Source organism: Labrus bergylta, chromosome 22, assembly GCF_963930695.1.
Source record: "Labrus bergylta chromosome 22, fLabBer1.1, whole genome shotgun sequence".
Classification (NCBI taxonomy): Eukaryota; Metazoa; Chordata; class Actinopteri; order Labriformes; family Labridae; genus Labrus; species Labrus bergylta.
This window is the reverse complement of record NC_089216.1, coordinates 20387753-20402911: the sequence shown is the minus strand read 5'-3', so window position 1 is coordinate 20402911 and position 15159 is coordinate 20387753. Positions and strand designations below refer to the sequence as shown.

At 41.9% G+C, this 15159-nt stretch overlaps 1 protein-coding gene across 2 annotated transcripts in view; it reads left to right on the top strand.

Moving 5' to 3' along the window:
- Positions 1 to 5790, top strand: part of tmem102 (transmembrane protein 102) — a 34594-nt gene extending 28804 nt beyond the window's left edge. For both annotated transcript variants that reach the window (XM_065950514.1, XM_065950515.1), the window contains exons 5-6: positions 205 to 417; positions 600 to 5790. In XM_065950514.1, coding sequence (XP_065806586.1) covers positions 205 to 417; positions 600 to 1199 — 813 coding nt within the window. In that variant the 3' untranslated portion in view covers positions 1200 to 5790. The remainder of the gene's footprint in view (positions 1 to 204; positions 418 to 599) is intronic.
- Positions 5791 to 15159: the final 9369 nt, after the last annotated feature.

Below are 15159 nucleotides of genomic sequence, written 5' to 3'. Positions count from 1 at the left end.
CAAGTAGTGAGAATCTCATGAGGATGCCTTAAGGTTGCTAAATTATAAAGCACTTACTTTGCATGAAACCAATTAGAGCAGATGAAGTCAGATTCTGAAATAACTTTTAAGAAATCCCTCTGCAAAAATTATAATTATTTATATAGGAGCAGAAATGAAAGACACGAGTAGCTGCTGTTCTAATATCCCCCCCCCCCCCTGCAGGCGGGCTCCAGCAGGGTGCTGTACGACCTGCTGCCTGTGGTGTCATTCCGGGGCTGGCCCGCTGTAGCCCAAGGCTGGCTGACCGCCAACCACTTCTGGGACGGTAAAATCACAGAAGAGGAGGCCATATCTGGCTTCTATCTGCTGCCCTGCTGCTCCCCGCTGGGTGGTCGGCCTGACAGGGAGTGGAGACTGGCGTTCTCACGCAGCGAGGTGAGGGGGGTTGAAAATGTACACTGTATGTGTGGTGCCATGTCTGATGTCAGCTTGTATCATGTTGAACAGAGAATCAATATCAATCTGTCTTTCTTTCTTTGTTTCTCAGCCATTTTTAATGTACCTCTTGAATATTCACATTAAGTCACTCCTTTCATATTTTATTATCTTATAACCAGGTCCAGTTAAAGAAGTGCATCCCCTACCCCATGGCTCAGGCTTTCCAGGCGGCCAAAGCCGTGCTGTCTCGTATCCTGGCCCGACCCCGCACAGGCCTCAGCCTCTACCACCTGCGCACTCTTCTCTTCTGGGCCTGCGACCGACTCCCCGCCGCCTACTTGTCCTGCCCCGACCCCGACACCCCCGGCCGCCTCCTCCTGGGTCTCTTGGACGACTTGGCGCACTGCATTCTGGGTAAAAACTGCCCAAACTACTTCCTGCCGCAGTGTAACATGTTGGAGCACCTGACGGACAGCCAGGCGCTGCTAGTCGCCAGGAAACTCGCCCACGTGCGCTCGGATCCCAGCGAGCACCTGCGCGCGGCCCTGGACCAGGCGCAGCAGGCGGGCCATCTTAAGAAGGAGCTGACGGCTAGCACCAACGGCCACGGATCCCCGGGGCACCACCCAGCCAACGGCATCATCTCGCCTTCAGAGGACAAGCTGGCACAGCGGCTGCAGCAGCTGGTCACCGAGAACCCTGGGAAATCCATATCCGTCTTCCTCAACCCAGATGATGTCACCAGGCCGCACTTCCGCATCGATGACAAGTTTTACTAATGAAGACATGCTGCTAATGAGATGCGTGGAAGTATGTCCGTTTTAGCTTTCACTCTGAAAAGCTCTGAGAGATCAAACACCGGAGATGATCCTCTAGACTCTAAACAGAGCAACAACGCCATGCTGCTTGACCAACTTTTTTCAAACCAAAAACACTCACGTCCTACTACTGACAAAAGACGTCCTGTTCCAAAGGACGTAGCACAAAAAGACAGTGATGTCCCCCAGCTGTTGCCATGGAGACGGCCCTCTCCTAAACGAGCTGGCCTTAACGAGACTTATCAGCTGGTGCTACAAAGACGAGTGGCCGGCTTTAGTCTTGTGGAAGAAGTCCAGTGGAGATCAAAACAGTGCGTGTGTGCGTGTGTGCGTGTGTGTGCGTGTGTGTGCGTGTGTGTTAGCCTAAAGGGTTTCCACAATACTTACACTTCTAAAGTGAGGTGGAGAAACGCTCGTTGATTGCTGCATTTCTCCCCCGTTTTATTTCAGATCAGAGTGGGCGATGGCAGAATTAAGAAAGGAAAAACAAGGTGTGGCTGATGTAACTGAATGTAATGTTGAGAGGAGCCGAGTCTTTGAACAAAAAGTCTCTATTTCTCTGCCAACTACATTTTAGCCCCACCCCCCTTTTTTTTCTATCCCTCACCTCAGTTTCTAGCATGATTTCATTTATAAAAAAAAACCAAAAACTCAGGTACTTACATTTCTTATCCTTTTTTTTTTTTTTATTAATATAATTCTTTTTTTTAAGCTCTTTAATTACATTTCAGCGCCACTCACGTTTCATTGGGTAATGGAATGTACCAAAGAGGTTTTTAGAAAAGGAGAGAACAGAACAAGCATTATATATATATATATATATATATATATTCCTTAACATCAAATGTATCTACAGACTAACGGTCAGATTGTTAATTAACCTTTTCTCCTCCAGTAGGCCTGGTCACATCCTCATTTAAAGCGCCAACATTTGGCTCGCAAAGTCAATTAATCCCCATAGAATCATCACAAAAAGCTGATTTGCTCGTGTACGGTACTGATGCTTGAAGCTCTAACGTCATAAATGTAGACATCTAAAAAGCTTATTAGCTGCCTTGCAACATCCAGTTTTTGTTTCACCTCCTCCGAGTTTTAACCGCTTAAAGATGTTTTACTGAAAGTCATGAAATGCGAGTACAAAGTACAATTACTGCTCCTAAAAATGGAGCATGAACTTATTAACTCTTCCCCTCAGCAACCGAGCTAATGAGTTTCCTTATGCTTACTGACAATTAGCAAGAAGTTAACATGGTTGTTTTGTTTACCCTTTCTAAAACTTTTACAATTCAATGGCCTTATCTTAAGAACTAAACGCTACGGGTGGATAAAAGGCCCAAGGTACAACAAACCTTTCTGCTCTGGTATGGATAGTAGTTTGCTCTACTCTCTCTTCCAGAGGATGATGTAGACAATGTTTGGCACCAACTGCTGCCTTAATATTCATATAGAGAGGTGGAAGAAGTGATGGTACGATAAACAGATATAGGGCTGCCTGTTAGGTTAGCTAACTAACCTCACATGGATAAGACTATATGAAACATGGACGTCATCCCTGTCACGTCATCTATTCGTTTCTGGAGGGGAATTTTTAAGTCTGCAGATGGAAGTCACCATATTGGAAATGCTGTAAGATTAACTTTGATCAACCCCCCCCCCCCTTACCTATACTTATAACACAAGTATAACTTTTTGCGCTAATCAAATCAAAACAGTTGAATTACAAAAAAATATGGATATATCATCCCTTTAAAGTCATTGTGAATAAAGAAATGAGCGATTCAGACGAAGGCCCTGTGTTTAAACCAGACTGTAAAGCTGTATATTTGTTTATTTCTGCTGTCAGAATCTGCATTTTTAACAGGGATGATAATGGGACTTGTTGGGTTTTTGGAGCCAGCCTCAGGTGGACACTCGAGGAACTGCAGCTTGTTGCACTTTAGCATTGGCTTCATTTTCAACACCGGAGTTTAATACCACCACTATTTTCTTGGTTTTATTTTTTTTATCTTTGATTAACAAATGATCTAAAGATGTCCCTTTTGTACTATAGAACATAATAATGATAACTTTCATCGTTTTCTTGCTATTTGCAGACTAAATGACCAATCATGCGTCACTAAGCTTCTACAACAAACGTGTTATGTTCAGACACAGGCTACATTGGCCTGCTGCTTTGGGGAGTGACCAGGCCTTGGTAAACAGTAGAGACTGATAGGGAGGTGAAAATGATTCAAATCTTTTAAGTATAATATAATTCAGTGGTTTTCCTGTTTTGTAATAAGGTTTAAGAGAACTCATGGAACTCAACCTTGTTTTTCTACCTGGGCAGTGGTTTTTGGTGTGTTTGCGGTGTGACATTAGGCCTCTTAATGGGGTGTTAGAAAATATGGCATTTCCTGGAGGTATCAGATTAGCTGAATTGTATAATCAAAGAAACAAAGTTGCAGTAGAAGAAGTGGACAGGGACAGACTTTGTTGTGCGCCCAGTTCATCTTGTTTCACGTCATGGAAGTGTGTCGGGTCACTTTTTGGTTCATGAAAGTCACAGTTTCTTGTGTTTCACTTTCGATTTTTTATTCTTTCTTTTTTGGAGACTGGTTCTGACTTGACTGATTCTGATAATTGTCCCCCGTCTCCTTTGCTCGGCTGGTCTTTTTTAATGAGCTGTGTGCGTGCGCGAGTGTGTGTTTTCGACAAAGAGACAAAAACCCACACAGCAGGACGCAGACAGACACTCCGATGCCAGCCAGTGAATTATACCCTCAGTGGGTGTGTGTTAGTTGCTGGTCTCCTATCGTTTCTCACCAGACTGGAGTCATCCTGGGGGGGGGGGGGGATGGATTGAGGGAGGCGGGCCCTTCTCTGCTCCTTTGAAGAGGGGAAGATGGGCCTTGCGGGGCCTGGATGACTGCCTCTCTCTGGGACTGTCGCTGTCTTTTCTCTCTGCTTCATTTTCTCTCTCTAACTCTCTCATGGCTCTAACCCCCCTCCTCCTCCTCTAAACTAGATTCTGGCTCGACTTTCTGTCTTTTAGAACTTGTGGTCCAGAGCAACACAAAGCTCCTAAACTTGGTACTAGTCCAACCTTATGTTTAAACACTTTCCGCTGACATGATTAAGAGCTTTACAGCACAGCCAACAGACAAGCATTAGTGTGTTTCTTCTTCTTGCTCCTGCGTTCATTTGGAGGGTTTAACTTGTTTACTTTGAAGAAAGTTATCTGCAAAACAAACTCATGGTTAACCTTTTGACTTTTGGGCACCAAACTTCTCCTTCCAATGTTGGTGAACAGGCAGGGTATAAAAACACAACAAGCACAAGGTTATGTTTACATGATCATGGAGGTGATGGAGGTTAGTTTAAGAGATTTTAAAAAGCTGCTGATGGAGCCTTGTGTTGTGTTATCTGCTCTCAAAGCTCCATGTGCTTACTACTGAATGATTGTTTTTTTTCTCACCGTGTGTCTGGACTGGTGTGTGTGTGTGTGTGTGTGTGTGTGTGTGTGTGTGTGTGTGTGTGTGTGTGTGTGTGTGTGTGTGTGTGTGTGTGTGTGTGTGTGTGTGTGTGTGTGTGTGTGTGTGTGTGTGTGTGTGTGTGTGTGTGTGTGTGTGTGTGTGTGTGTGTGTGTGTAAAACCAAAGTGTGCGGTCGAGGTGGTGCAGAATGTTTAATCAAGTTGCCGGATGTTGGGTTTTTTTCAGCACTTTTTCCCAGAACGTTCATTTACCTAAACTACTGTCAAGGTTTTGAGATGTCGTAAAGAAAGCTGCAGCATTTACTTATTGAACAGCTCACGTTAATGTAAAGGTCAACGGTCACTTGAATGATGAACTGGGAGTGTAAAATGTCCCACTTTGTACCTTCCTCGGCCGAGTTGAGAGATTACAAATCACTGGAAACAATCACTGTTTATTCTTAAATTGTGCACATGAAAAATTTGTGGAGAATCTCAAAACCCTGAATCGTTCAGTGTAGTCGGTTTTTACATTATGCAACAAGCCCCCTTTGGAAAAACTCTCTAACACTCTATTTGTACTGTAGATTTGTGAAACGACAAGAGGCTCTATTTGCTGTGCAGGGTTTGCATGAAACACAGGCGACACTCACATCACCTCTCTCTCTCGATATATAATCACTACTGTTATTGATGATTCTGTTTGAGACTCCTTCAACTTCAAATCGGATAAAGAACGGACCACCACAATGAATGTATCAACCATAATCTCTCTGATCTCTTTTTCCTACTTTGAGAACACATCAGACGTTATCTGAACTCATGTACTCCTCGATCTGTGCCGCTCAAGTGCTGCGATACATATCTGTACTGAAATCACTCCACAGGGTTGACAAATTGGATTTCATATCTCTTTTTATGACTTGATCTTTTTTTTTTTTTCTTAAAGTGCAAATTATTTTCTCTGTATCATATCACTACTGATTTGCTGTATTTATTTCTTATTTTCAGGGGGTTTATATTGATCGATCTTCAAGCTTTAGCATGAAATAAATCAGTGCATTTAAAAAAAAAAAAATCACACGTGGAGATGAATTCACTTTTGCATGACACATGTTTTTTTTTTTTTTATAGATGTTGAAAGGAAAATCCAGAACTGGAAGATCAAACTAACCAATGTGTGCACAGTGCCACGTTTCATTTAAGCTGCAATACATTTTCTGGCCAACAGAGGGTGCTCTAAGACTGTTTTCACTGAGAGTCTTTTCTGCTCTTGTCACACTGAGTGAGGAGAGTTAGAGGGTGCTACAGGCCCACACACACACACACACACACACACACACACACACACACACACACACACACACACACACACACACACGGGGAATGTCAGTGCAGGACACTCCTTAATGTTTATACTGTAACACACTTGCAGGATTAGACATTTAGAATAAGACAGTAGGACACTCTTCATATTTATTAAAGGGTTACTGCTCAAATTAATATTATTCATCCAACTCAAAGGTCAGTCTCAGGCTGCATTAACAAAAAAGTCATAAAAAGGTAGAGCAACTTTTTATGTATTTGTTTAGAAAGTAAACTTTTCCTCATGCATGATAAAGATCAGGATTAGAATTAACATGATATGGCTAATGCAGCACAGATTCTTACTTATGGTCTGTATGGACCTTCTCACTTGATAAATTGCATAATGTTAGATAAGACTGTTTTTTTTTGGGGGGGGGGGGGTAGGCTATCTGGCTGTTTTGTAACAGGATGAGTGGATCAAGTAGAAAATCAGGAATGAAAGGAGCTGCTGGTCGGACTTGAACCTGGGCCGCCCTGTTGGACATGTATAGCCTACATGGGGTGAGACCATAGACTGTAAATATTAAAGGACGACACCTGAGTGATGTCATCCATCTGTTCCTGCAGGGGGCTCTGGAGGTTCATCAGCAGCAGCCGCCATGTTGGAAATCCTGTCTCAACCTAACTTTTAGTCAACCTAACAACAGGCTGAGAGCTGGAGCTGAGGCGGGTTTTAAGACTCGTGATGAAACATTACATCACACCCACCTGTCAATCATGTCAGCTACACGCCTTATAATGGATAACACAAATCGTTTCAAAAATTATAACGGAGCCGTTTTAAAAGCCTTCATCTCTGTACAGTATGTCCCATCATGACATAACTAATAATAATAATTATTAACTAATAATAATAACATAATAAATGACAATCAGACTTATTTAGGTTTTTTGTACCAGGATGTAAACATGTTTATGTCTGCTGTAAAAACAACTTTTTTGCCAGTCCTGTATGTGACTCCCCGTGTTCCTGCAGCCAGCCTCTAGTGGACACTCCAGGTACTGCACAATTTTGCACTTTCGCATTGGCTTCATTTTTCACGCTCCCCTAACCACTAGACTACCAGCACCTGGAATCCTTTTCTTCTAAACGCTAGATTAACATTGATCCTGCTTTTGCATAATGATTTTAGATTAAATACAATATGCTCATTATTTGGATGATTAAATATAATATAATAATTTACTGCACAGCTACAGAAATCATGAGAAAAATATCTGAATAAATTGTGATGTCATTCAGTGTGTCCTTTAAATCACCTTTAATAAATCACACAAGGTCACAGTGAAAGTGCCCAGTAAGGTTGTTCATAAAGTATCATAAAGCACTTATAACTGCTGTAAATACGCCCAGAACATGAGGTACTGTTGGGTTTTGTCCCCAGACAATCCCTGACACTTATTATTGAAATATTGACTCATTGTTTTGTCATTAGTTATGTGATGATGGCACAGATGTTTTTGGTACAAACACACGTCGTATCATTTTTTTTAAACTAATCCCCTCACCACATGCACACACAGACGGACGGACAGCGATCTGTTGATATCTATTAAGAAGATTATGAAAGCGAGGAATTGGCTGGATTGTGTGAGTTACAGATGTGTGTTCACACTCTGACCTCAGGAAGGATTGAGAAGATTAGATATTTATCAATCCGCTGGAATCCTGCTTCATATTGGCTTAGTTTGATTTATTATTTGTTAGAGAGATTAGGACAGTGGCTAGAGTCGGAAATCAGGGAGAGAGAGAGCGAGGGGGGGGGGGGGGGGGGGGGGGGGGGTAGGCCACCGGGACCAGTAGGCCACCGGGACTCTGTGTTAGCTTAGCTTAAAGCCTATCACTTCCTTTATCTGATTTATTTATACTCATGTGGATGAGCAGTTGGACACTCCTCGGTTTGACAGGCAAAAAGCAAACCAACAGGTGTTGCAGCGATGGAAGCAGGTAAGCAAACTGGTTCAGATTTAACTGATTGTACCCGACCTAAAAAGCGTTTGCATGTTTCTAATAAGCTCCAAGAACAGAAATGTGGTAAAGCTTCCGTGTCCACAACATGGAAACCTGCATGCACATCGACTTTAGGAGGTGTCGGGGGAGACAGCTCTCTTTAATATTTTGAATTTGGACTGCACAAGTGCTCAAGGTTCCTCCAATCAGGGCATACATACAAGAATATTAACCAATAAGATCAATTAAAATCACAAGATAAATAAACATAAATTGGTTGTGATGTTCCTAACAGAGAATTTAACACCCAAATAACCAGCTCCTTAAAGCTCCCAAATCCTTAGAGCCAGTTTACTGTTAAACTACAAAGTTTTGGATCATTCTTTCCACGCTGTAACAAGCTTAAAAATCTCTTTATATATAGTTTACAGTACCTGCTGAGGAAACAGACAGTAATCAACTTGCTAGTGAACATTGTGAAGCATTTAAAAAGAAACATAAAAAATAAAAAGAAGAAATTTCACTCCGGAGTTGTTTGAGACCAAAAATATCTTTAAAGAGAAATTAGGTTATAACATCTGATGTATCAACTTCCAGCTAAGAAAAAACAACAATCTGGGATGTCTTGCTCCTGCTGATCGGCAATAAACTCGTCCACTCACTTCATTCAAACCAGATAAAATGGCTAACCTGTCTGCTCACCTCTAACCGCACCAGTTTGCTCACTGTGCATAAGCCGAGTCTTCAGGCCATTGCACAAGAATGGCAGAGAGAGATAGTTTAATACAGATTAAAGTGATGCCCTGCTCTCCACACTGCTCTCTTGTGATTCGTCCTGCTCTGTTTGAGAGGGAGTGAAGCTTTGCAACTTTTAAGGTTGGAAATTATCAAGCTTATTGTACTATCAACAAATCTGGGCTAAATGAATCTTTTAAAGGTGACTACAAGTTAATCCAAAGTGAAACTGGACCTACTTAAAGATCCCATATTAAACACATTTTTACCTGTTATGTCAGTCTGTGAAACCTGTAGAGTAGCGTTGCATGATTCTCAGCTCAAAAAACACTAATTTCAGCGTCTGCCTTCAACAGTTAATTTCAGCTGCTGTCTCTTTAAGATCCCCCTTACCCAAGTGCCCACTCTCTTCTGATTGGCCAGCTCTCTGGAAGCCTCCAGGGGGGCAGAATCATGGACTGTAAACATTAAATAATTAAACCAGGGTGACGTCATCTATTGGTTTAGGAAGCCTCTCTGTGGGGGGGGCAGATCCATGGTCGCCATATTGGAAATACTGACTCGATCAAACTTTAAGGTCAACCTTACGACAAGCAAAGATCTGGAGCTGAGGCGAGCCTTTCGCCACCTAGTGACAGCTTTCAGTCTAGACCATCAACCCCCTAAGTACCCATAACTCAAATCCTTCAAAAAATCAAAACTGGAGGTTATAAAAAAATTCTCCCTACGTACAGTTTGTGCCGATAAAGACGTTAACTAATTAGACCGAAGTGTTTGTTTTTTATACCAATCACATTTGAATAAGGGTGTGTATCTGACATCCTGGTCTTTTGGAGCCAGCCTCAAGCTTCAATACTGCAGTTTTTATTGCCCTTCCCCATTGGCTTCATTTTTTAACCCCAGAAGTGTACTGCTTGGGCAGAACGCTGTAGGGCTGCCAGGTGGGAGCTGCTATCTAGTGCTGTGAGGTTTCACGAGATTCTGTAGAGACTTGAAGCTGTCTTGTGAAATTCTTGGATTCTTATCAGGGAACTATGGCATGATTTGCAGAACAAGTGGTTTAGCGCCCTCTGCATGCTCATCCTGGGATTACTCCAACAAACATTGACCTCATGAGCCTACATTTAGTATTTTAAATCCATCATTGTACAATTATAGTATGTGAGTTTTAAAACGGGGATCAACATGACAGGTCAACATAAAGTCAATCAAGTTCTGTTGATTTTTGGATTCAATATAGAAGCAACTTAACCTTGATGGACTTTGGTGAAGATGAAATATAATTTCTGACTGTCCATTTCAGTTTAAGCTTTCCTTCGAGTGCCATCATCTGACTTAAATTAAAAAAAAATGCAAAAGATCATAATCTCCTAGAAAAAAGTCTCTAATGCTCGCTACATCACATCTTACCTGCATGTATCCACATCAGTGCCTCTCCTTTGTAATTGTGACCTGTTCTGCTTTGTAAATAGGCCAGTGTAACCTCAGCCCTCAGGCTTCTTGGTCATTGTGTGTGTGTGTGTGTGTGTGGTGTGTGTGTGTGTGTGTGTGTGTGTGTGTGTGTGTGTGTGTGTGTGTGTGTGTGTGTGTGTGTGTGTGTGTGTGTGTGTGTGTGTGTGTGTGTGTGTGTGTGTGTAGAAAACCCTGTGATCCAGGCCAAGCTGTAACTATATAGCACTGTGCTGTCTGTCACAGGGAAACTGGGGCTGAACGGGGACATGTGTTCACCTAAAAAATAACCACACAACAGTAACATGAGTCAATGGCAGTATGAGCTCACCGTGTTATCTTAGTGACCTCTTGCATAAATTAAAAAGTATGCATTTGTGTGTGTCTTTAAATTTGGCCTATACCGCCTCATTTACCTGATGTGTGTGCACACATCGGTGTAATCCCCTGTATGTTTCTGGCGACAGGTCAGTGCAGCAATCCTGATTCTGAATCCAATTCATCTTTCATCTCTGCCCCAGTTTCCTCTTGCCCAGGACACCCCCTTCACACACACTCGATTGTTTCATATTCACACTCTCTCTCACCATTATACCCGGTGTGTAAGTGTGTATTGTTGAGTGTGTGAAGTGTGAATTAATCTCCATTACCGGATCACGTGTGTGAAGAGTCTGGAGGGAGGTGAGGGGAGAGAGAGAGAGAGAGAGAGAGAGAGAGAGAGCTCTGCATCTCTCCTCTGCATGGTTTTATGCAGATCACACACTGCAGGTGACTCCCCACCTTTTACCCTTGTACTGCCTCAGCTGGTGCTTCACTGGCTCTGCTGGAAAACCACACGTCCTTATAACGGCCCCATTGTGGCTGACTGTATATCTCACATTGTTGAGCGGATCAGTACAGTCTTAGTGGACTGAAGGATAATAAACCATCGTAAAGTTCCATATAACACACTCCTTTAAACATTTCACTTATGCATGTACTGTTTGAGTTCCTCAGTCTTCATCGGCAGAATTTGCATCCAATTTAAATCAAAGTCAGTCCAGTGGTGATTCTAGAGTCTGTTGGGGCCCCTCCTTCCATTTCATTTCAAACCTTTATTTAAGCCTCAAAAATCATTGAGGTTTCCCTCATTTACGATGATGTCGAGATACAGATAAAAAAAAAAAAAAAACGGGCTCAAATAAAACAATAAAGACAGGTCAGGATAAGGATCATTACAAACAATTACACTCTGTGGTAAAGTGGTTTGAGATCATCAGGAGTGTCAATCTTGAGACAGTTGTTGTAAATTGTTCCACATTTTTGGAGCTAAGAAGCTAAAAGCGGATTTTCCAAGTTCAGAGTAAACCCGCTAGATAATTCCTCTTCATTTTCCTTTAGTGGTTTTCACAGTAATAATGCCTGATAAGCAGTGCAGGGCGACAAGAGTGAGTGCTGTCCGATGGGGTCCCCCCGAGGGAGGTTTCCTACTGCCATTGCAAAATTTGCACAGTTTGAACTATACTGCTGTGGTTTAAAGTTTGTCAGCCCTCCGGGGGCCCCTTACTAGCCTGGGACCCCAAGCAGTTGAGACATTCATTTTTGACCCATTACTTGGATCAATATAATAATAATAATAATAATAATAACTTTATATAGCACCTTTTAAAAACACAGGTTTACAAAGTGCTTTGACAAACAAGAACAAAGCAAACTAAACCAAACGCAGAAGAACATAAACAACAGCAAAAACAAACAAACACAAAATACTAAAAATAATTAAATACAATTCAACAGAAAAGAACCCAAAGTGCACGATACCCAACAGACATATATAACCAGACCATCACAAGAACCATCATAAGAACCATCACAAGAACCATCATAAGAACCCAGGCAACACAAGAACGATATGGTATATATCTCCATAAATTACAACCATGAAGAGATTGAGGAGCCATAATCGAATCGTTGACATTTTGGGGTAAGCTTGTTTGAATATCTTTCAGCAAACACATCACTTATTGGACTAGAAACACGGCTAATCCCTGTAACATCCTGACTAGTAAAGTAAAAATAACAGTTTTTCAGTGTTCCTGCTGTTTATTTACGTGAAGTAGGAAGTGTGACACTGATTTTATTATAAATTATAGGCAAGTGCAACAGGACAGTTTGCAGAAATATCAACTCATGAAAACGGCATAAGTTGATATTGTGAAGACCACAGCAGAGCCTACCATCATGTCTTTTATTTATTCACTGCATTTCTTGTTTCCTTTTTTGTTAAACCTAGGGCGCGTTGGAATTGTCCCTCCTATCCCCTTTCACTGTCCACTTTACCTTAACCCCGAGGAAAACGTCATGAGGTTTAGGAAAGATGTTAGGAGAACTCATAAAGGATTTAGGGAAAGGTGATCTCGTTGCTCTGACAATCCCCCCCCCCCCCCCCAAAAAAAAAAAAAAAGAAAAGCTGTTAACCTAGGGGAAACACTGCCACAGGATTTCTAATCGGAAATATTGAACACATTTAATATTTACTATTTCGAATCGGGGCGGCCTTGATCGTCTTCCGAGTGGAGGTTAAAATCACTCATAACACACCTCACACCACAGGAGAATCTGGCTAGATCATCTTTGGAACATCAGATAATCGGGCTTTTGTCGACTTAGGTTGGAAAGGGGGGTTCAGGCCCAAAATCGTCCTGATCATCTTGTAGTGTGTACCCTGCTTTACAAGAAGATAAATTACAGTTATTTTGATGTAACAGTACCTGAAATGTGCAGTTTTACAGGATAATATATGAGACTTTTTACTGGCGATTTCTAGAAGTATCTTTAACCCATAAAGAAACACAATATTCCTCATAGGGTTAGGAAATAGAAATAGACCTCCAATTCATCCTGAAGTAACTGCGATGACGGTTAAAGCCTGTTCCTGTCACTTCCAGAGAGGACAAAAGGGAGCAGCTGATAAAAGATGATCGACAACATTTGGACAGGAAGCCACGGGTAGACCTTCTATCAAAGGTCAGATCTGCTTTAAATTGTCGGTAACGCCTGGAGCCACAGCCAATGTTGTGACACATCTGAGCAGCAGCTCTGATTTAACACTGTGAAATATCAGCGGGGTCAAATGATCACCTGTTGTGTGTGTGTGTGTGTGTGTGTGTGTGTGTGTGTGTGTGTGTGTGTGTGTGTGTGTGTGTGTGTGTGTGTGTGTGTGTGTGTGTGTGTGTGTGTGTGTGTGTGTGTGTGTGTGTGTGTGTGTGTGTGTGTGTGTGTGAGAAACTGAAAAGTATCACCTTCATTGTTTAAGGTATGAATGAGTTATCAAACAAGGCCCTGTGTGTTTGGCTCTATAATGAAGCGGAGATGCCAAAATGATTTTTTTTTTGCGCTCATTGATTTTTGACACTGGAGTCGATACTGTTGACTTTGTGGCTTGGCCAGAAAAAAAAAAAAAAAAAGCATGGAGCCTGGAGTTTTCTCATCTTGAGACTCAGGAGAGAAGAAACAACAGATAGAGAGAGAGAGAGAGAGAGAGAGAGAGTGTTTGGCTGAGAATGTCCTCCTCACGCTGAGTGTTTCCCCCGCTGCTCTTGACACAAGCACTTTTTTTCTGTTGGGGTTGTCATTAGTTTGCTGTATCTGCTGCATCTGTGTGTGTGTGTGTGTGTATGTGCAAGTTTATGTGTGTTTGTGTGTTTATTCTCCCAATTAGTGCTTGCAAAATGAATCTTTGTCCCATCTTTGTTCCTTCATACTATTTCACAGGCCTCATTCTCTCCTCTGTTGTCTCTCCCCCTCTGTGTGTGTGTGTGTGTGTGTGTGTGTGTGTGTGTGTGTGTGTGTGTGTGTGTGTGTGTGTGTGTGTGTGTGTGTGTGTGTGTGTGTGTGTGTGTGTGTGTGTTTGTGTGTGTGTCTATAGAAAAAAGCTTGATGACGTCAATGTTGATTGTTATGCTGGCAGTCATGTCTGTCATTGGACACAATTACTTTTATTGATCAACATCTCCACCTCCTCCCCTCCTTTCAACTTTGCAGACGATGCTGTTGGCATCAGATGTGTGGTGTGTGTGCGTGACTATTTTAGGTGTATTTGTGTGCATATGGGAGAGAGAGAGAGAGAGAGAGAGAGAGAGAGAGAGAGAGAGAGAGGAGATAAGGACTAAAAGTCACCTGTTGAAAAATGCTGCAGGCTGCGTCCTGAATCATTTTTAATCCATTCATATTTTTCCTTTGTTTGCATTAATTTCTTCTTGTGTAGTAAGTAACCTTCAGTGTTTAAAGAGGCGTATGAATAAAGATAAAGTGTGACTTCTCTCTCTCTTTACTTATACGCTCATACTACCAACAAATTTGCTGCCAACAGATGGCTTATACTAATTTGCCAAATACATAAAAACAGAAGTGGAAGTTGTCTCAGTCTCTTAAGAGAGGATTTGTGCAGCGGAGAAAAAGCTGTGAATAAAAAGAAAAGTTTTATTCCCGAAGAGTGTTAAGTAGGACTCTTATGCCTTAATTAGGTATTGAAAAAAAAAGGAAAAAATCTCACTAAATGTTGGAATAAGTGATTAATTGTTATTTTAAAAGCACAAGTATCAGTAAGAAATGACATTATTGTCAAACTTCAAAACCAAACCGTGTCGGCTTAGAGTCCCTCTACATTAAAGGGGACATATAATAATCCACTTCTACAGTGTTTTTGAACATATATTTGTGTAACCTGAGTGTCCACTGACCCACAAAATGTGAAATAAACCCATCCAGTCCTTTGTTAGTGGTCTGCATAAGTCTTACAACACAGAGAAAATGCTCTGTTTCAAATGTGCTCTCCTTGTGATGTCACAGTGGGATTCTGGTAAAAAGAAATCCCCTCCCCCTCCCCTGGTATCTCCACCCATGGACTCCACCCTCAGCCTATATCAAAACTTTTTCACAGATCTGCCATGTTTATTCTCTTTTAAAACTCGGGGGGGGGGGGGG